Genomic DNA, 22628 nt, shown 5'->3' with positions numbered 1-22628 from the left:
CCTATCATACGTAGATAACCCTGCAGTAACTGTCTGAGGAAGGACACAGCACTGGACCATCTCATCGTATGGGAATTACCTGTCCTTTCGCAAAGCCACACAGGAGCCTCGAACAGTCATTGTTGATGCTGAGAGCCGAGATAGCCCCATACTGGGCGCCAACAGCAGTGCTGCCCAGACACAGTCGAAGGGCCTGGTTTTGGTCTAGAGCATAAGAATTAATAAGTTCATTTTAATCACCATTCTTTCTCTCTAACGTCATGCAATTATTTACATACACAATTCACCTGGGGTACATTAATGATTCATAGGCTTACAGTTAAGTTCCTAATGATGAGTTTAGATCAGATCAGAGCACTTGTTTGTACAGAGATCGCGGAACACTGTCTTGCAGGGAAATACAAAAACTTGTTTAAAAAGTAGAAAACAGGCGCAGAGTATAAGAATGCAGAGGCATTACAAACTGAATAAGAAATTAGTAGAAAAGTCATAGCAATATCTCTCTTTGCTTTTACTATTCTACAACGGAGCTTAAGTGGCAGCAAGGAAGATGACAAAATTAATTCTATCTTCCCGGTCTCATGCTTCTTTATGGCGATTTGGACATCAACTACAAATCCCCAACACAGGCTTTTTATAAGCGCAGTTTTATGTAACTTTTATTCCTTGGTTTTGTTGATAAAGACCAGATACTAGAGAGAAAATGACCGCGTGTCCCCAAATAACTGAACAGTTAAAATGCTCTGTGAGCTTCAGTGCACGCAGTCCGTACTTTAAAAGGAAGCGGCAACGACCAACACGCTGTGACACAACTTCCTTCCAGGAGACACGGGCTTCTGCAACTGAGGTGCTCGTGGCTGCACAGCCTCCCAGGGACTGTACCACTGCCTGGGCGTGCTCGGCCTGCCCCCTGAACACAACAAACAGGCACCTCTGTTCCTGCTGGGCTCTTGTGCATTTCCATCACGAGGTCCCAGATTGTTTTCTATGGATGCTGCACTTCAGACGTTACAAATGATAGCCCTCTGTCTTTGGTGTATTGCTCCTACAAGCTCAGAAAACATACGGTCTGGATCTGGTTTTACACACCCCTCTATTTTTGTGCTGCTTCTGAATGAGGGAGGAAGAAGAAAAGATGCTTTGTGGGGACTGTTGGAATGAAGACTAGAGATTTGAAATATACCAGAAGCACCATGGTGACAACGTGTTCATGCATTTCACCTTGAGCAGGGAAGAGAAAGGACGGGATCTGGGGGAACAGACAGCAGCTGGGCACCAGAAACCCCCTGGAAGTAGCGCCCAAGGCACAGGACACTTCTCCATTCGAGCTGCAGCACCGTTAGTGATGTGCTAGATGTGAAACAGAGCATGGAAGTATTTCTCATTTCCTCCCCAACAGTACTCTGTAACGCAGACAGATTGATGGCTGAGCACACAGTGGGAGTCACCTTTCAAATTCTGCCAGCATGAAGAGACAGAAGTGGGAGGGATGAAAAACACCAGTGAGAAGATCACCTGAACCAATGGATTATTCCAAAGCACTGTCAGTGGGGGGAGAAACAGGCTAGGGCCATATTGAAATACTTTTTCCGCACTATCGCTTGTTTTCTTACACGTATCTTAATAAACTTGACTGCTCTATTAAGTAGTGGCCCGAAAGAAAACAAAAAAACAATCCTTTTCTTGCAATATCTGGATGGTGGTAGCAGAGGGGTAGGGATAGAGAAGATGTTAAAAACACTACTTGTTCTGCACACCAAATGACAAAGGAGCTGTGGGAGAGAGAGAAGGCCATGCTCTGTCTTGCAAACATACAAGGAAAGCTCAGATATGTTGCGGAAAAACATCAGTTTTGATCTAAAACATGATGAAAGCAGTAGTCAAGAGGACACCGTACGTTAAAGGTGCTCAGAAATCAAGTGGGTGCTCCCACTCTTGAAATCTGTGGGAGGAAAAGAGAAAGGGGCCTACAGCTGGCCATATCTACGAAAACCATTATCTGTTCACCAGGTGACAGCAGCCCAGGCAGCTCACGCACTGTTCGCTTGCTCTGGGAGGCACAGCAGAGCAGCAGCTGACGCTGCAGGAAGAAGGGAGCCTCTCCCTTTTCTTTCTTTCCTGTCTGGCGTAGGCCAAACAGCACAGAAGAGTTGCATTTCCAAAGGAGAACAGGCATTAGCTCATTTGTGCTTCAAAACGTGTCATAAACAAACTGCTCTGCTGTAGGAGATATTCAGTTAAGCTACAGGTAGGTGAGGATTATTCTTCACAGTTCAATAATCAGAAACAGCATAAAACACTGCTTTCCATTAACTTCCTAAATTAGCATGATGTTCAATTTAAAGTCCTCTGACAGCCACAGAAAACACAAAGGTTCAAAGTGTGCAGAAGCAGCTCTGCAAGCGCTGTCAGTCACACCAGGCACTGTTCAGAGATTGAAGTTTTACAAGCCCTGATGCTCATGTTTAAATAAGGATGCACGCAATTTGAGCGACTGTACTGTGAACTGCTGCCCTCACTCAGTACGAGGAACATGGAGCCACAGCTACGGCAGTATCACTAAAGCAAGAAATGAGAAAAGCACCGTGCAATTCATCCCATCTGCATGCGAGCACAAGGTCGAGCCTTCCGAAGGTCAGCCCGGTGCCCTGGGGCCACAGCGAGCCCCTGCTCCTTCTGCGCCGGGGGCAGAGGCGGGGTGCGAGCGGCATTTCAGCCACCAGCACTGCTGCACAGCACGAGACAGGGGAACGCCTCCGAAACAAGGCCACTGCCCTGCACACAGCTCTCCTTGCTGGGAGGAGATGGAAGTGAAAATAACCCCGCCACACTACTAGAAAACACCTTGACATCACTGTGACGAGGGAGCACGCGGCATAGATCACAGCAGTCAGCAGTTCGTGGAAGGTTTTGGTGGAAGCTCAGAGAGCACAGATAAGTAGCTACAGCTGAAAAACAAGTTTCCCCAGGGAGGTATTCCCCAAATGGTGCCTTCAAGGCCCTAAGAAATTCCTTTTCCAGAGGTCTGAAAATACAGTTCATTTACAAAGAGGCCATCTGCTAACCAAAAAAATATGTTTAAAAAAACGTGAATACTGCAGCTTTTGCTATTAAAGGGTGAATTGCATTCTTTGTCTTTCACTTCAGCTTAATGACGGCTTACCCTACCAGTAAGTCAGCACACTCTATACTTGGTATGTCAATCAATAAACTGTTTCCTGTAAAACATGGAAAAGGAAGACCTTTCACAGCTTTCTCTCTGAAAAGGGCAGGAGCTTTGGAATCACTACTTCAAATCCAGCTTTGCATCTTTACATGTGTACTACTTCCAAACCCATTTTCTTCTTGCCTCCACCACAATATCAATTCAAAATAAACAAGACCCTCACCCGCAGATTAAATGCTTTGTAACACTCAGGTTAGTCCTTCCTAAGAAGCAAGTGCCAACGCTTGCCCAAGATGCATTTTCAGAGTTGCAAAATCATCCCTTGGAAAGCTAACCCCAGAGAAACACATGCCGGTACTTGTCTTTGTTTCCAGCCAGTCAAATGATGACAGACAAGAAGGACCCATTAGATATATTTTTAAAAACTACAAATGAAATAGATGAAATCACTTCCAAGACAAAGCAAGGTGTCTGAATCAACGAGTTCCTATTAACGAACTCATGAAATAACAAAGATAGCAGAAGGTTATAAAAGCTGATCTGATGATTTTCCAGACTATCAGTTTTTTATTAATTAAGGCAGATATAGGATCAAAAAGCATTTTTCCTCATGCTTGAAACAAAGATGGCTATCAATTGACAAGAAAATATTTTTAATTTTGAAATTTAAAAAAAGCAGTTCCTCATCTGAAAAATTTCTGGCAGTAACTACTGGTGTTGCTCTCAAAGTCTGAGGTTAAAACTCTATAGCACTTTAAAACAGCTCTACAAGTAGAAAATTAAAAACAAGCCTGTGAATATGAACTAAGTCACCTTCTGGAACATAGGAATAAGCATATCACCTGAGAGGTAATCACTTCACAAGTGCTCAGGTTTTCAACCAGATCTGTTCCTTAATGCGTCATTTCCCTGAGGTTGAAAGACTTACTTTATTTCCTGCAGAATTACTCAGATACTACAAATTTTAAGACGAGATGCTTTCTTCCCACCTTTATTAAGCACAGTACCAGAAAACACTCTGCCAGGAGGTATCCCCCTGGCCTGGGGATCAAGAGAACAATAGACGTGAGCTAAAGGAACAGGCTCTGGACACCTTCTCCCTCAGTGACACGACAGCTATCCCCTACACCAGGGTGTGCTGAACCCTCCTGCCCAGCTTGAGCTAATAAAACCGGTTACTCTGAGCAGGGGTTAAGGCACACCACCTGTGGCTACCACTGCTCCCTCCTCAGCTGCGCACCCGGTGCACGAGCAGGTGCTCCAGAAGTTGCTGTCTGTGTGCGCGTGTTCCAGTTTCTGGCTCGCGGCTCCCTGCATCAGGTCTCTGATCTGCAGCGCTCCCACACAGAGCTCTCAGGCAGAAATAGGTAGATGGTGATCTCATGGAAGAGCCCTGCTTTGTCCTGCCCTGAAACGATGCCTTTGCAAGCAGCTACAGACCTGTCCTGCCCTGAAGTATTAAAAATGGCACATTGACGTGTTCCTCTGTTTTTGCCCTGAGAATTTGGAAGCGTTTGGTACACGTGCATTCAAGAACCAGTTCCCAGACTGGCCAGCAGTACTGTCCACTGACTGGTTACTGCCCTGCCTTCTTTCTTGCTGCTTATCTGGCATCTTAAATTCCAGCACAGAGTAACCTAGCACATCAACATGCAAACCGGGCAGGACGGGAGTTGTTCATGCAGGGTACGTGCACAGTGCAGTATTACTGTACCTTTTCCTTTCAGTCCACACAGAAAGGGCCAAAAGAGGAAAGAAAAAGCCAGAAATCAATATAAAAGAAAGGAGCGAAGTACAGAACAGCATATGTGATAATCCTCAGAGAACCTTCAGATTTTGCTGATGGTGCTTTCTTTTGGTAACTTTTGGCCTTTTGATTTGTTCAGTTACCCAGGATGCTGCGATATAGCTAATGCTTTAAAACTAAGCAGTTTAAAAAGTGTGCAGTCACTGAGGAAAACTGAGTTTATAAATTGAGTTCAGTGAATTAAAGACAAAAAGAGAACAGAAGTGTGCAGGAATCATTCCTGACTCTGTCTGAAACAAAGTTGGATGACATACCATCCCTCATCACCTTTAAACTGTAGCACATACTTACAGAATAATTTAGGCTGCAACATAGTTACGGCCTAAATTATTATGGGCCAGGGACAGGTATGGCAGTCCCTGGCCCAACTCTGCTGCTCCAAGCAGGGTTGATGAGATCAGCTTGCTCAGGGCCCTGCTGACTTTTGTGTATCCCAAGGAAGCTGATTCTGCAACCTCTCTCAACCCCTATTCCAGTGCTTAACCATTCACATAGTAAAAATAATAATAATAATAATAATCAGAGCTTCATATACTGCAAGCTGAGTCCACTGCTTCTTATCCTAACACCACGGACCTTTGAGAAAGGTCCAATTCTCTCTTTTCTATGCTTTGTCATTAGGTAGTAGAAGACAGCAACACAATATCCCCTTAGATTCTTCTTCTCCATGAAGAAGAAACCCACTTCTCTCAGTCTCTCCTTATACACCATGTGCTTCATCCCCCTAATCATCTCGGTGACTCTCCGCTGGGCTCACTCCTGTACCTCCATGCCTCTCTTGTACTGAAGAGCCCCAGACCAGACACGGGACTTCAGATGTGGTCTCATAAGTACAAAGCAGAAGGAAATAATCTTTTCTTCCACCCGCTGAATGCCCTTACGATAATACAGCCCAGTATGTGACTGTATAAACAATAACTTTATAGGTTTCAATAGATCAGAAAACTTTAAGCCCTTGTTGCAGGTATGTAGAGAAATTTTTAAAGCGTTAACTTTAGTAATAGTCAAGGACCTTTCAATCGGGGAAAAAAAGCTGGCATTCTGCCAAGTATTCCACAGGCCACAACATGGCCTTTGGAAGCTACAAACTATGTAGAGATGCAAAGATCATGGTGAAAATAGCAGTAAATGTGTTGGTCCAAAACCAATCAAGAGCGTAACAAGGAAAACTTCGCTATACACACCTGCTGAACGAAACAAAATGTTATGAAATATAAAAACTGAAATACCACTGCATTTTAAGCTTCTCTGACACTCAGTGATCAATCCTCTAGAGTGGGGCTTGATGCAGAAATAGTCATAACAAAGTAAAGAACGACCCTTCCTCTTCGCATGCTTATGTATACTCCCGGAGCCCTTTCTGGAATGTAAAATGCTAAAAATCTCTCTTTATTATGACATTTGCAGAGAACAACTTCTTGTTCAAAAGCTTCCTAACTTCATTAAGTGTCTGCATAGAAAGACAGCGATAGGAAAATCACAGAAAAAAAAATTCTTTTGTAGTAGCTCCACATACTGGGCAAATTTTAGAAAAAACATGATGACCTACTCCTAAAATCTCACTAAGACTACATGCTAACTGTAGTAAAGACGTTAGTTACACTCAGATTAAGTACATCCTGTAATTATTTATATTTTGAATTAAGCAAATGGTTTAAATTCTAGATTCCCAAGATGCGAGTCTTACGCTGTCACAGTCCTTCCCATCTGTCTGTTGTACCCTGTCCCCCCACAACTTTTGGTCTCTCGAATAATTTCAGCCAACTTTGAAAGAAAACATAATTGCACTTCTAAAATTGTTAAGAATTTGGTGCTGCACAGACATAATGCACACAAACAGGATGGGTACGGGAGCACTTCAACAACAGCTCTTACCCAACTGTTGAACTGGCTAGTCAGAGGCACACGCTCAGATATTTTTAATTTTAATTGTATTGACTTTGAGGCAGGTTGGTGGTAAGAGAAAGAACAACAGAAAGAAGGGATGTAGAGGTGACAGGTGCAAGAGAAGGTCAGGGAAGGTGAAGCCTATGATGCAAGTCTGCAGGTAGCTATGGGTAGAAGCTCCCCTTCTCAAGGAATCCACTTAATTTTCCTAATCCTGGCAGCTATTATGTCAGAGGGGAGAAGATTAATACTGTACAAGACTGATGCATACTGATTCTGGTTTCTTCGACATCAAAACAGAGTAAGTTATATATAAAAATGCAGAAAAGGTTCTTTATACAACGGCCAAGGAGCTAACTTCCTTGATATCCACATGCCAATCCCCAGCAGATCAGAAGCAAGAACTACGCAAATAAGGACAAATTAAATAATACTTGTACTTTATTTCTTTACTGCAAGAATGTTATAGTTAGCACAAACAATATATTAAAATAAATCCACCCTGCAATTCTATCTTTAGCTAGTTTGGGGATTTTTTGTTTTGTTTGTTAAGATCATTAACGTGCAAAAAAAAGAAATTAAAGCTTTATTTTTAACTTACCAAAAATCAGTGCTAACCCATGAGAAGTCCCCACTGCTATCAGATTTGATGCTGCCTGAAAAAGTCATGCAGAAAGATTGAAAATTGAGAAATGTCAGCCGCAAATCCACCACTTAAAGTCTTACTACACTCATGCAAAATTTACCAGAGAGAGATCTAAGAAGGTTAGACGGTTATAGGTACAACCATTTTCTAACATACAAGTGGTAGAAATTTCCTACATGAAAGCTAAAGAAAGTATTACACCTGAATGATCATAACCCAGATTTTCTCAGGTTCAGGGGGCTGCCTTTTCCTCTGCTCTTTGAAATTCAAATGCTCAGAGTGTTCTCACAGCAAGTTCCTTCTCTGTAAAGTCAGCCTCATTCTTCTGGTGTGGTAGCTGAGTGTAAATATTCAGAGGGTTTTCTTCACTGAGCTGCTACATCCATATCTGAACTTTTCTACAACCCCGGGCAGCACCAGTCCTCTGAAGAGACATTGTGCAGCAAGCCCAGAGACTCCGACTCCCGTCTGGTGGAGCTAAATACAGCTACAAGAGTTCTATCGTGCCTGCAAACTGCACCTAAGTAAAACTTCATAGCAGATCTAGAAATGATGTAATGCTGTAAGTCAGATGAAAAAAGTAAAGTGCTTAAAAGTCTGGAGTACATAAGTATAGTTTTTCATCCTACGTGTACCTCAGTCACACACAGGCTTTCAATTTTGCTGTGCAACCCTTAGACCTAGTGTCCAGTTTTTCTTTTTAATCAAAAAGTATCATTTCTTACGGATTGCTGCTACTACAGTCAAAGTGACCAAGTACATCTTTGTTTTCTTCATGAAATATTAAAACCTATTTCACAATGACAGAAATATTTAAGTATTTCACCTACTTAAAGCATTTCTCTGATTACGGGCAGCTTTACTTTCAATGTATTTTAATTAGCATGCTTGACTTCAAGAAATTTAGTGCAAATTGCTAAACAGAAGCGTCCTTCAAAAGGCTTTTAGTGAAATTTTATACATTAAGACCATATTTCAGTTACATCAGAGCAACAGAGATTTTGAACTCATCACTTTATGATCATTTCATTTTAAATGTCTTTAAAACATTGTTAGGAGTCAAAGCAATGACTGGCAAAGAAGAAATGGGTAGGAAAATTCAAAGTGTTCCATAGGTGAACACTTACATCATGAGGAAATGTTAGGTGATCTACTTGCGGGGCTTGGTCAGCAGAGGGGCAGTTGAGCACTTAGGAAAGACTGAACTCTGCTCCCAGAAGGTAGATCTTTCACGTTGCTTCTGCCACCCTGATTTGACAATTCTTGGCAAGGATAAGACTGGGCATGCATTTATCAGCTGTATTAAATTACTGCTTCAAATTTACCAAACTTATAAAACTATACGGTGCTTGGAATTTGAGTACTTACTATTGCAGTGGGCAAGCCGGCATCCACTTTGTCCTAGAAGAACAGGACAAGTTATAAGTAAGAGGTAGAATTCCCAGCTCAATGCATCTCTCTAATAAGTAGAACTAGAGAACACATTAAAACCAACACAAGTTACATTTTAACAGTTCCAGCAGGGCAGAGACTGCAGAGAGAACCACTGGCTAGAAATACCCAGAGAGAATGTGAAAGCGCACGGAATTGGAGAGCAAGTAGAACATCCTGTAATTCCATAGGAAAGTTGCTATCATGTTCTCAAAGCAGTCTCACCTGAATAACAATTTTCGGTATTTTCTACGTACACAGCACTGGTATCCAATGCAAAACCACTTTGCTCTCAAGCACACGCTATTAGCTTCCCATTTGGGTTGCTCACCCGTACATCCCTCAACAAAACAACTAGCTACAGCACACTAACGTTCAGACTCCAGTCACACAACCATCCTAAAAACACTCAGAGATGAGTCACCTGTATTTTATTTTAACAAGCCTACCATGCGTGCTGCAGAAATAACACGCTTTATAAATCAGTGCCTTAACTCCAGCCTCAGTCAGTTTTCCCCTAGCAGCTAAAACTCCAGGCAGGCCTGAAGTGCAGCCACAGACCCAGGAACGTGTGAGCCTGGGATGAGTGCATTCTGCGTCTGCTGCAGGCATTAAGCAAAACTGTTTCTAGCATCTTGAAGCAAGCAGAACAATAGTACTGCTGTCGTTTTATATTCTTTTTTCCCATCAGCTTTACTGACATCTAGCAACACAAACTAGTGTTAAAGAGGACCTACCACGTTGCTGCTGCGAGATCTCAGCTAATACCTGATTCACTCCTAGCTAGACATTCCTAGCAGTACTTTATGTAGCAAACACATCAATATTATCCAGAACTAATGGGGAAAGGGAAGAGAATGCACACATCCCTCTACAACAGAGCAGGTTGGCATTTTAATTAATGAATGCAACCAGCAGAAAAAGATACTTACTGCTGCAGATACAATCTGGGCAGAAATTCCTTTCAGAAGCGAGAGTCGTATAACTGATCCATGGAGAGAAAGAGAATCTGGGAGTTTTTTCTTCCTACGAAAACAAGAAACAAACCAAATACGGCTTTAGAACTTTTTCTAACCCACAGCTAAACCAATAGGTAAATTCTGCACGCACCCATAACCCCTGCATTCTTATTCCTGAAGCTCACATGACCAGAATCAAATGGACATTAAATTATTAGCAAAGCTTACAATGTACCACTGTACCTGCAAAATATTTGTTTTAAACTCATCTCCTGGGGAAAAAGAAAGTCCTTCAAACAAATATTCAATTTCATGCATTTATCTGCAAACCTTAGCATTTATTAATAAATCCCAAAAGCAACACTTTTGCTCTTTAATTCAGCTTTTAGTGAGTCAGGAAGCTCCAGCCTCTAAAGGTGAACATCTGAGGAAAATATAAAGTTGAAAAAGGCTCACTAGCAGAATACAGACCCTTGGGAAAACTAAATGTATGCTTAAAGAATAACGTTCGAATCAAACACAGCTGATTTTATGTGAAAGGTAAATGGTGGTGTTTATGGAGAAAATATCTTTAAAAAGTAACAAGTGTACATGGGACAGTAACTTCTAAAAAGCTGTGGCATACTGTAGCACACAGTACAGAGAAATGCCCTGTGAAAATTAGATTTTTTTTTGCCACGCTCCACCAGAAAGTCAAGCTTCCAAAACTCCAGAAGTAACACACAAAACATTTGGTTCTTATCTCTCCAGAGGCACATAAACACGTAGCTTGCAAGTAGGCTGACAAAACATGTTGTTAATAGTCTATATTATGGGTAAGGACCCATTTTATTTGAAAAAAACAAAGACAGTAAGTTCACCAGCATATACCACAACAAACTGTCACATAGCTTTGTATCCTATGCAATCACTCATGTAACAATCATAACATACAGGAAGCCAAACGCCAACTTCTTATGGCATGTAAGAAAGCCATAGCAGTGGCTCAGGATGTGGATGAAGCCCTCACTTTTGATTAATTAATGAGACAAGTCAGCAGTATTACAGCTAACTACCACATTCCAGGCTGCTTTTAGATGTCAAGATTAACATTCCACTTACAGGAGCAACAACAGTTCACTCACCTTTTAAAAATACCACCAGCTGCTTGCAGGCTCTGGAAGTCATCAGACTTCCATCAAATCTTTGAAAGATTTTCTTTAAAGTCAATGTGGTTCAGCGTTTTAATGTCATCATTAACATTCAAATAAATTTTAATACTCCATTCCCATGAAATACACTTATTGCTCAAACAGGCTAACTCTAATGGATATAAGCAGTGCTGTTTTAAAATTCATTTAACCTTCCAGGGAATCAGCCATGGTACCTTTTCAGGTGTGTCCGGTCCCCACTGTCAGAACTTGCTACAGAAGATGTGTCATAGGAATGTGTATCCGTGTTATCGATGTTCAAGAGAAAAGGATCCTCCAGAATGAAAGACTCTTCTTCATCATCAGTCTGAAGGAAGAGAATCACCACAGCTTAGTAAACGTTCAAAATGCACAACAACCTAACTGAAACAACAGAAAAATAGCATCAATAAAGCAGGAAAAAAAATTAGAAGCTGAGGATAAGAAGACAGTCTGCCTTAGAAAAACAGAACTATTATTTCACTGAACTGATATCGCTGAAGAACCAGTTTTCAGAACTCTCAGTACTCACAGATGCAGGCTGGGTAGAAAGATTTTAACAAATCTTTCTTCCCCATATATGATTTACTCTTTCAAACTTTTAACAGACTTTTAAGTAAGCTGTTCTCAAATGTCTCCAGTTGCCAAGAGAAGGCCTAGAACTGTTATCATCTGCTCCTCCGGCAGTTGACCAAACAGTGGCTAAGGGTCTACCAGCACCGCTGGCTGCTATGAGCCCAGGGGCTTCAGCAAGAACGCGGCCAACAGGAGGGCTGACTGTGCTCTGACTGGGGTCTTCTGCTGGTGCTCTCTCTCTCCTCAGCCTTTGCCTGGAATTGTTTTTATGTTATTTTTAAATGGCCATTCTCCCCATTGTCTTCTAAATTCCTTACGGTTCACGTTGCCCTTGAAGCACAGAGCCAAAGAGCACAAATACTCCACCTACTGCCAAACATAGAGAGATCAGAGCAGGTGCTCAGTCAGACTGTGCTCCACACTAAAATCCTTTTCAGCAGATCCTTTAGCAGTCATTCCCATCCTGTATACACTGAGATAAATATCACTGGATAAAACTCTGTTTGTCTGCAGACCTATGTTTTCTTTGGGTGACCACAGCTCCACTCCCCTGACGTGGATGTGACTGCAGCTCCCACTTCGGTACCACCCAAATCCCGTACATTCCCCCTGCCTTCACCAGCGAAAGCATCAGCAGAAACAGGTCACGCCCCTGTACACCACTACTCAATATCCCCTTCTGCACGGGCAGCAAGTCACTGACGAATATTCCTCTAGTTCCGAGACTATATCCAACTGTTTAGGACATTTTATGCCTTTATTAACGTAGCTTTTTAAAAGAAGTAACCTGTCCCAAACTCCTTGCCTTTATCTTGGTTTCACTGGAAGTCCAACCACCAATTTCCTCAACTTGCTAAAAAGCCTGTTACCTTGGAGTTTGCCTTTACTTCCACACCCTTCTTTTACCTTTCTAAAAACCATGCACTCACACAGCTACTGGAAAACACGCACAAAACTGGGTGTGAGGCAAAGCCAGTCCTCCCCTGCAACATCAGGCATTGAGAGCTTGTTACTTCTACCACAGGGCTAAATACGTGAAACAGACCACGTAAAGGGAGTTGTGAAGAATCTAGTTCTCATCTCCTCCCCTGTCTTAAAAAATAGCTCAGAGTTGGGTTGTGTATGTTTGTTTTAAAGCTAAAAATAAAGTTGCTTGATGCCCCTGACCTTTAAGGACAGTATAGCCTCCAGGTGACTCTGTCCAGTTCCACAGCTGAACACGGTTAATTTCGATGGAAACCCCTTATGGTTCAGCTGCGAGTATTTTGACTGAAAAATGCAGCTCTGTCTTACTCATGGTACAGCAATTACTCGAACATATGCTTTGTCAGCCATTAACATCAGGAAATTATGGGGTTATGCAATTTTATTTCCCAGAAGAAAATATGAGGACAGCCACAGGAGTACACGGTGCCTCAGCTCAGCCCACCCTCGCAGTGCAGCTGGCTGGTAGGCCACTCACCTCATTTAAGATGCTTTCCAGCGTTGGAGGGGTATCAACTTGAGGAATGTCGAATTCTTTGTCATCAATCTGGACATCAGAAACCACAGACTGAGTTTAGGTTGCCCACCCCACCTTCTGAGCAAATTTCTAACTAAAGAAAAAGCAGCTAAACATCTACCCCTCTAATCTACCTCTGCGCAAACGCAGCACGCATACGCAGATTTTCTTATTTGAAACTAATTGCCTGAAATTTGACGTTAGAAGGTGGAACTTGGGGTATTTAGCACAGAAAAAGGAACAGGAGAAATTCCTCAGCGAGGCACCACCGGCTGCCCACCCGCCCTGCCCTGCGAGGGGCGCGCAGCCAGGCCCCGAGCAGCCCGCTGCCGCCCGAGGGGAGGGCAGGAGGCAGGGGGCAGCGGGGACGGGACGGGGAAGGGGCCGGGGCCGGGCCGTGCGGTGAGGGTGAGCCGCGGGGCCGCAGGGTCGGGGCCGCACCAGCTCGCTGCGGGAGTCCAGCTCGCGGTCGAGCTCCGCCGCGGTCAGCCGCGGAGCGGGAGGCCCCAGACCCGGCAGCCCGCCCGGCTCGGCCTCGGCTCCCGCGGGGCAGGCGCCCGGCTCCGGCGCCGCGTCCATGGGCGGCAGCGGGCTGGGAGCGGCGGCAGGCCAGGAGCAGGCCGGCACCGCCGGGACTCGAACCCGCGGCCCCAGACGCGCCCGCCCCGCCCCGCGCCGGCGCAGCCGCTGCGGCTCCCCCCGCGGTGTTAAAGGGGCCGCGGCCCTGGCAGGAACAAGTTTATTTATTTATTTTTTATTTATTTATTTATTAAGAAAAAGGCAAAGTGAGAGGAAGGGAGCAGCATGTGCAGCTAGCTCAGTATTTAGCACTTGTTCAAGCCAGGTGAAAGGCACCTGGAATTGCAATAGCCCTCCCCGGGCTAGCAGGCAAGGGGAAGGGCCAGGAGGTAACACCCACGCCGTGGAAAGAAGCAAACGCTTGGAAATTCGAGCCTAACGCTGCCAGGCACCACAGCTACCCTCAGCTCTTCTTGGTGCCTCCCTGTGCTGATCTGGGGCGTGTACTGATCTGTCAGAGCGGGGGAGAAGCTCCTGGTGGGGCACCCGCGGAGGAAGGGCCCCGGTGTCCCCGCCGCAGCTGCTGGGGTGTTTTGGGTTCCAGCTTCAGCAAAGGCACGTACCAAGGGCAAAAAGAGCATCCTGCAGCTGTACCTGCCCTACCTAGTTGGCCTTCCCCTTGTTCTTCCCGAAAAGCAGCCCCATTTCCTTCCTCTTTGGAGAAGGCTTTGTCTTGTACCTAGCAGCAAGAGCAGACAGATGAGCAGGGAGCATCCTGAGCATCCTGTTAGGCTCCAGGCGCGTCTGCCAGGCAGGGCCCCAGTTCCACCTCCAGCTGAGCAGGAGCCACTCTTCCTGCTGGTCCTGTAGATCCTCAGCAGTGAGCAGAGGATCTACCTGCCCAGCATCACCTGTGACTTCTCCGTCAGGTGTCTGACAAAAGCCAGGGGAAAATCCTTCACAGAAACAGGCTAGTCAGCAGCACCAGAGCACTGCCCCCCAGAAGGAGCTGGCAGTTACCAACACAACAACTTCTGTATTTTGAAGATGCCCTAAGACTAGCAGGTTACAGGCCGGAAAGTCATTTTTGTTCCTTGGAAATGCCCGATTCAGGAGAGCACACATGAGAAGGCTGCCCTCATGCCGGCAGCACAGCAGACCAGCTAGGCTGGGGAGGGGTTGGCCTGCGGCTGGCTCTGGTTTCAGCTCCCAGGACCGCCCAGGATTAGGTGCCCCAAGCACACACCCCGTACCAGCAGTGCAGTAGTAGGAACCTGGAACCAAACCAGGGTTGTGACACTTATGACGACAGAGGTCTCAAGGCAGAGGAAAGATTTAATAACCATCTAAGGAAATCATCAGTGACACGGAGAAGGTGTTTGGGGAGTACGAGTCATTTTGCTATATGAGAACTAGGGGGATTCACCGATACCACTGCACGGCAAGTTGAGATCAAATTAAAGGAAGCACTTTTTCAGAAACACTGTCCCCTACTACACTCACAGCAGCAGGCCGCTGGAGTTTGCTGGGCTCCGACACCAGAGATTGCTGCTGGAGGGAGGAGAATAGTTGTCACAAAACAACCCAGAGCTTTACAGCAGACACTACAGACCGCACAAGCACTATATTACAGAGCCGCTGAAAGGCAGATTGATTGCACATAGTGATATCCAAGTACAGGCTGCAGGTCCTGCACAGCAAGGAACAGAAATGACTAAGACTGCAACGAACTGTCATCCACCACAGCCTGAGAAATGCCATCACAAACAGACCTGTTAGAGACTCTGGAACTAGAAGCCAAGAAGGTAACTTTAAGGAATAAAATTAATGCTTGGGGTGGGTGAACAGGTCAAGACAAAACACAGTACGGTTTCTCTTGGAAAATGCTGGATGACATGTATCACCTGTCCTCTTAACAAGGGGACAGAAGTTTTAAACAACACAATCACCCTTCCCAGCTTCTTCCATCAAGGTAGGCTCTACAGCTTTGTGGAGGCTCAAGTGACATGTTAGCCAGACTTCAGACTCAATTCAGACAAAAGGACATACAAAAGTATTTTTACAAGGAAGTATCCCTACTTAGAGCTATGCTGGCACTAGAGAATGAACCTCTCCTGTGGCATGAACAACTACAGTTACTTGAGGATTCAGTGCTTGATTACCACCACACGCTCTCCTCCATGTTCTAAAACCTTCCTTTCCATTGCCAGCTGTTCCAGAATGGTCTTCTGCAGCAACGGTGCATTCGCTCCTCTTACAACAGCTACCAGTTCTCCTCCCTGAAAGGTGTGAAAAGCAAGTCTGTCAGTAAGTTAGTTCACAGTGGAGCTCTCTGAGCTCTGGAAATCACCAGAGGAGAACATCACATATCACTTTGTGTACCAGACTGAGCTGCTCTGCTCGAGAAGAAAGGGAAACTTTGGAACAACCTTCGTTGTTGTTCCTGATCAGTCTTAGGGCAAACTGAAGCAGCATGTGACAGAGTGAGGTCCTGCAGTAGGACAGCTCTCAAAGAGGACAGTTGTTCCCATTGACAAGTCATGTTTATTGCTATGCAACTATTGTAAAAATATTGTCACTCACTGCATAAAACAGAAAGACAGGCTCGCATTTTCCTCTGTATTTTTCCAGAGCATCAATGGAATCAACTTCAGCCTAAAAGGAATGTAAAATAAAACAGGTGTTTCTGAAAAATGTTTCTGCTTCAGAGGAGTACACATGCAACAGACTGGACGTGAACATCCTCAACTGCCAACTCTTATCCCTTACGTACAGCGAAGCACCTCTGTGCCCCAGGCTTACGGGCTAAAATGACACTGGTCAGAGCAAGGACACAATTCTCTCAGCTCAGCATCAGAGACACAAGAAGCAGGCAGATGTCTCTGGGAGATTTTGCCAGCAGCAGTTTGAACAGCAGCTGGAGGTTGCTGAAGGCTGCGTGACATGGAGTTTTGAGCATCTCCAAGAAACGGTGCTCCACCGCCTCTGCAGGAACTTGTGCCAGCGTCCTGACCACTCCTATTGCGAATACTTTTCTTTTTACCTTGTATCTATTGGAATCTTCCCTGCTACAAGGTGATCTTGTTGCCTCTTGTTCTTTTACCATGTACCATTCAGAAACATTTGTCTCTGCCTTCTCTAATAACACTCCATTAGACAGGTGAAGACAGCCATTAGATCTTTTCTTCTCCAAAGTGAACAAATCCAGCTCTTTCAGACTCTCCCCTGTACATCAGAGGAATACATATGCTACCGATTCTGTCTAGAGTTACTTGCTTAAGCAGTTTGCTGCACGCTGCAGAAACAAGTACTGTGAAAAGTTCACCATGTCAGTAAACACGCATCTGCCAACAAACTTGTCATCTTGCCGAAGAAGAACAGCAAGTTTATTGGCAGGGCTAAAGCAAGAGCTGGACTGTGGTAAAATATGAAAGACGGGAAAAAAAACAATCAGTTGCCTTCAAGTTGTCTTCTCCTTTGCAGAAGAAATCTGAAAAAATGTTCAAGCCTGAAAAATTCTTAATGATATAAGCTCTTATTGATGTAACCAACTGCCTGCATCCAGCAGACTTACACAAGCTGGAACTCCTGCACTGTTACCATTTTGGCTGAATACTGGAAAGATAAATGACTTCAGCCTTTAGTTACCTGCTAAGTTGAGGGCAATGGTTATTTTAAGCAGTGCCAAATTGGATCTTACCACAGCAAAATGCAGGAGATCACTGCTGACTTCATTCCTTATTTTTCGGAAAAGATCCACTACTGTTTTGCAGGGACCACACCAGGCTTGAAATGCATCAACAACTACAAGCATGGAAATGTATAAGAAAAAGGTCAAAATGAGCCTTTTTAGACATACACCAATAGGCTGGCTTGTGCACTTGTCCACTTTGCAGTGTAATCTTCTGGAAGGGGACTACAAAAAAGGTTGTTAGTACAATAATAAGAAACTTGAAAACCTCTGAGAATTTTAGTACAATAATAATAAACTTGAAAGCCTCTGAGAATTGAGGTACCCCATGGTGACTTCTGTGGCACCACCCTCCTAGGGAAGGAGATACGCTTAAGGTCCGTCTGAACCTCTCAAGCTCTCAAGACTGATCTCCAGCTAGTCTTGCATCTACAGGGTTATTTGTTCCTTCCACTCACGGCAAGAGAAACAGAGGGTTTGACTGAAACATGCATACCAGTAGAAACTGATTCCTGACAGGACTGGAGTCGTTTTAACACAGAAAAAAATAAACCTCCTATGTTGACCAAGCCCTTACCAATGAGGCCTTTGAGACACAGCATTTCTTCCCAGAGTTCCTGGCTATTGATGTTAATCTGTGTGAAAATTTAAAAACAGTAAGAGCAACAGTAAGTCATCAGGTAGCTGTAAACATACTGACAGATCATTGCATTCTTGCACGTAAGACAGACATCAGACATACAGAGGTATTGCTATCTGAACACTTCAGAAAAAAACTTCTGACTGCAATCCTCTCACTTCTGGTCAGCCGGGCAGTGCCAAGCTGTGCTAGAACATGGGTGGGAGACCTCTCAGAAAAACCACGCAGTCAGTTGAATTCAGATACTCTTGCCCCCAAACTCTTATTCTTCCCCTCCTTCCCACATGCTCTTGCTACTACCGGATGCCAGCTCTCAGAGACCCACCAGCAAGCCAGCTAGCCCCAAGGAGCAGTTCAATGGATTAGAGACCTAAGTTGTCTCAGAAAGAAGGAAAGGCATATGGAAAGAAAAGGAGCATCCAGGCAAATGCAAGCCCTCCCCCTTTTAGTTGCAGCAACCGTTTGAACAGTCTGGTTGCTTGCAGACCCTCGCATCAGTTTGCAGAGAGACCAAGAGTTGTTCTGGGGTCCAACTGAGGAAACAGCCCCTGCATCTTGGCAGGGCATCAGCATCATGGCCAAATGACCAGTCTCCCAGCTGAACCTACCAGGTGGTGGCGGGTATCTGGATTTATTGTGCCCCAGTCTCGATCTTAGCTACAGGACACCGCTCTGTGCTTTCTGGGTCCTTTGATGTGCAAGACAAGAGGCTGCAGCTGAGGGATCACCTAAGGCTGCAGCTGTGAAAGCAGCATTCAGGCTGACTTGTTCACCAACCCCAAGGACACATTTATCCTTCTCAGCTGCAACCCCTCTCTCCCTCCATTAGTAGTTTCTTTCCTCCCTCACTCCAGGCAGCTTTGCTTGAAGCAGGAACTGAGTGACCCCCGTGACTGGTCACGCTGTTAGAACACCACCCTGGTCTCCAATAATGCCAGCAACCTCCTTTGCTGACCAGCCTATTTCTCTAAGTGTAGGTCACGCGAGAGCAACAAAGAATAATTTTCACAGGGTCTTGTTGCAAAGAAAATAAATAAATAAATAAATAAATAAATAAATAAGGCTCAGCACAAGCTACTTGAGTGTCAGCAATAACACAATATACTAACCATGTCAACAGGACATGCTAAAAATGCTGAGCTGGACTTAAAGGGGAGAAAAAAAGGGTGGAAGCCCAGGGTTAGTAGTGTTTGATATTTTTTAAACAAATTGTTCTGAAAATCTTGACTCTTCAAAGAAGTGACTTTAAAGAATCACTCTCGTTATCACATTGGTAATGCAGTTTGTTGCTGCTGTGCTGATAGTGAACAATGAAGATTCTTAATAACTTTCTCGGTATCATTAATCCTAAATACATTTTGTCTACGCTGGAAGACAGTATGTTGCAATAAGGCTAGCTACTATTCAATAATTAACACGAACACACATTAAAGGACTTTTAAAATTGCAAAGTAAAGAATTTGAAGAGTGGAAATTCCCATGCAAATTAAGCAGCCTTTTACAGATTTTCAGAGACGTTACTGGAGGTCACATTGTACGGTTTCTCCAGCACCCCGCCGCACTCACAGAATGGGGAGTTGTTCAAACATCTGTCTGTTTTCCTGTTCAGCATGTGAACCCAAGCCTAATTTTTTTCAGCAAACATCTGCAGAATTAAGAAATGTAATTATTCCAGGTATCATCAGTGCTAGGACCACTCTCATAGTGTTTCAAGAATGTTAATAAGTTCAACTCATTTATGATGATTATAATTTGCAATAACGAGTTCGACTGCAAGTTCGACTGATGGACTTGGAAAGCAATGCCAACGCTGTTCAAAGTGCTTTGCTAATTTGAATGCCCAGAGGCAGCTAGGACTTGCTGTTCTCTAATACAACCAGAACTTTTCTAGGACATCACATTGTGTCCAACACGAGGTTCACAACCACCTGCAGGTGTGAACAACCACACTTTTGCAAGCCTAGACCAGGCTCTCCTAAGCTGGGTGCATATTCAGCTGCCAAAGGTGAAAAATCTTGTTTAAATTACATTCCCCATCACACAGGAACACAGTGGGACAAGCAACAGCATAAATAATTTTTAGCTTAACAAAGCGATCATCCTTCTCTTCTTATACAAACGCTCAAACTTTCACCCCATGTTTTCCAGTTCTTACAGTGAACAAACAAGGTTATGTACTTTTTCCTTCAGTATCTCTCTCATGTAAAGGACTTCAAAATTTCAAGATGTTAATGACCTGCTTTTTGGCTTTTTCTATGATTTTGCATGCTAATCTGCCCTCAGAAATCCCCTCCCCCCTCCTAACAAAGCATCATGAGGTCTCTTGCACAGTGTAAATAGGGAAAAATTCTTCTGTGCATCACTGTGAAATAGTTTTTTCAGCCTTTGAATTCTTCTTGCACCTCCTAACTTTTTTCCAGCTTTGCAGCAACCTTTCTAAATATGTGTACTGGTCAGAAATATTCAGTGAGAGACTCACCAAACAAGCAGGAGAATGCCCTCTTCCCCCCTAGTCCCTACTTCTGGAAGTCCTATGAACAATTCTCCTGTGAAACATAAATGCGTGTTCTTTGAAAGCAGCCACACCACAGGACAGTGCCAGCACATTAACAGCTCTTCAATGCAACCTGCAGTGAACTCTCTGCACCCCTGACTCCAGGGGACATAGCTGACTTGCCATTGCTTCCCATGCTTCCCACCTGCCTTCAGGAATACGTTTCCACCACGAGGTCCTCGCAATAGGGCTCTGCCAGAAGAACGCAAGTTACCCTAGGACTGAACATCATTCTTTCCACTGTTGTGAGTTTAAAAGATGTCTTAAAAGGCATTTCTATCACAGCTGGCTCCTACTGACCTGAAGGACTACCTCCTTTTTCTTTGCAGCCATTCTCCTACAGCAACAAGGGTCCTTTGAGCAGCACTCCCCAGTGCAAAGCACAGCAGAAGTCTTCTAATTATGCGAATCCAGCTGCTGGTCAACCTGCACCACAGAGAAAGCTTTTCACTTGTCTTTACTCCTCTCTCCGGGACATACTGCCTTTTGCATCATCCCTGCCCAGTCGGAGGGATTGGAGGTGCGTGGTTGGAGATGAAGTGCTGCTGCAGGGCCTGAACCGCCGCACACCTCCAAAACCGCAGCAGAGGCCCCCCACCCTGTCCCCTGGGGGTTGCAGAAGGGACAAGGCCAGGGCCTGGCGGTACCTGTGCGGCGGCTGGCAGCACCCCAATGCTGCTACCGCAGCCCTGGCAACGCGGGGCGGAGCAGCAGCACAGCCTGCCCCGCTCCCCCTTCTCGTCTGTGCCACAGCCAGGAGGGTTTGGCTCCGTCACCTCTGTGATTCCCCTCTGAGCAGCTGCACTCGGAGCCCCTCTGCCTCCCCTTTGCCTGGCAAACCCGCCCAGCTCTGCCGCCAGCCCATGGCCGCAGCCCCACTATGCATCCCCCCGCTCTGCTTCCCCCCCGCCCCGGCCCTTCCAAGCGTGGGGCGCTGGAGCCAGCCCTGACCTCCCCAGCACCGAGCAGAGGTGGGGGGTAAGCCGCTGGCCCCACTCCAAATGCAGCTCAACTTTAGAAGCTTTTTCCCCTCCTCATTTACAACAAGAGCACACTGCTGGGTCACACTCGGGCCCGCAGGGCGATGTCCATTTCGGCAGGGCTGCTGCTCACCCCGCTGACTCCCGTCCCTGGGGTCCTTGGGCTCCAGGCGCAGGCCTCAGTGGGGCTTCTTGTCCCATGGCGCGCGGTGGCCTCCAGCTGGGCAAGGTCTCTCCTGGCTGAGAGTCTGGCTTCTGGCACGTCAACTGCTCTCCCTCATTGCCACTGCCAAGCCCGAGGAACACTGCTCAGTGCCTCCAGCACCAGCTCAGAGGAGCAAGCTGCACCCCTGGACACCCCCAGAAGCTTTTTGTAGAAATAAGCCTTCAGTAAAGTCCCGATCATTTTGACCACAACTGAATTTTTACATGTTTACACGTACCATGTCCTTACATTTTAGGATTACTAGACAGTCCTCTTAGTAAACCAATTTTGTAGTCTTCAAGAATTTAATTTCACGCACCTCCATTATTCTTCTGCCTTACGCTTTAGCAGTTTCATGCTGGAGGTGTAGCAGCTACTGCACAGCTAAAATCTGTAAATAGATTTTAAAAAATATGAGACGCTTGCCTTAAAACCATACCGACACAAGATGCTTTTGAGCACATCACATAGCTTCTCTCAATACCGTATCATGATGTGAATCTGTGACAGGAACAACAGGCAAATTTTCAATCTCATTTGACTTTCAGTGGGAGAGACTGCTCCAAATAAGCTGGGGGTGGTGAGGTACAACCAAGTGTACCAGTTGTCGGATAACTACCACGCCAAACTCCATGCAAAACTGTGCTTTTTGACACACGTTCACAGATTGAACATCATCACTGGACCCTCTGAACAAAGATTGAACATACTTGTCAAAATTGATTACAACTGGTTTTCTAGAAGAGAGATGGCACAAGGGTGCCAGAAATCTGAGGATGTGTATCCTGTTCAGACAAGCTCTACTTGTTTTGGTGATGCAAGCAACTCTGTAACTCACAAACAACGCCGCCCAAACAAAGCAGGTAAACATCTGGCCAACAAGTTTGCTCCCATTGT

The 22628-nt window shown here is 45.0% G+C and overlaps 2 protein-coding genes across 3 annotated transcripts in view; both read right to left on the bottom strand.

The window, feature by feature from the left end:
• Positions 1-13806, bottom strand: part of VPS8 (VPS8 subunit of CORVET complex) — a 77450-nt gene extending 63644 nt beyond the window's left edge. The window contains exons 1-7 of the mRNA XM_067002096.1: positions 13584-13806; positions 13104-13172; positions 11263-11393; positions 9870-9963; positions 8875-8907; positions 7462-7516; positions 80-204 (exon numbers count right to left, since the gene is read on the bottom strand). Of these exons, the coding sequence (XP_066858197.1) occupies positions 80-204; positions 7462-7516; positions 8875-8907; positions 9870-9963; positions 11263-11393; positions 13104-13172; positions 13584-13721 (645 nt within the window). The 5' untranslated portion in view covers positions 13722-13806. The remainder of the gene's footprint in view (positions 1-79; positions 205-7461; positions 7517-8874; positions 8908-9869; positions 9964-11262; positions 11394-13103; positions 13173-13583) is intronic.
• Positions 13807-13912: 106 nt separating this feature from the next.
• Positions 13913-22573, bottom strand: NME9 (NME/NM23 family member 9). 2 transcript variants are annotated; one of them, XM_048077184.2, is made up of 6 exons: positions 21194-22573; positions 20847-20972; positions 17930-17987; positions 17362-17465; positions 16245-16316; positions 13913-15940 (listed from the first exon to the last, which is right to left on the bottom strand). In XM_048077184.2, the coding sequence occupies exons 2-6, from the start codon at positions 20877-20879 to the stop codon at positions 15809-15811; spliced, it is 399 nt and encodes a 132-aa protein (XP_047933141.1). In that variant the 5' UTR covers positions 20880-20972; positions 21194-22573; the 3' UTR covers positions 13913-15808. The 2 variants fall into 2 exon arrangements, with proteins under 2 accessions (XP_047933141.1, XP_066858231.1); XM_067002130.1 differs by having other exon boundaries at positions 20847-22573.
• Between the last annotated feature and the right edge of the window lie 55 nt (positions 22574-22628).

Source organism: Anser cygnoides, chromosome 9 (assembly GCF_040182565.1).
Source record: "Anser cygnoides isolate HZ-2024a breed goose chromosome 9, Taihu_goose_T2T_genome, whole genome shotgun sequence".
Taxonomy (NCBI): Eukaryota; Metazoa; Chordata; class Aves; order Anseriformes; family Anatidae; genus Anser; species Anser cygnoides.
Note: the sequence above shows the minus strand (reverse complement) of the source record. Positions and strands in the feature narration are given on the sequence as shown.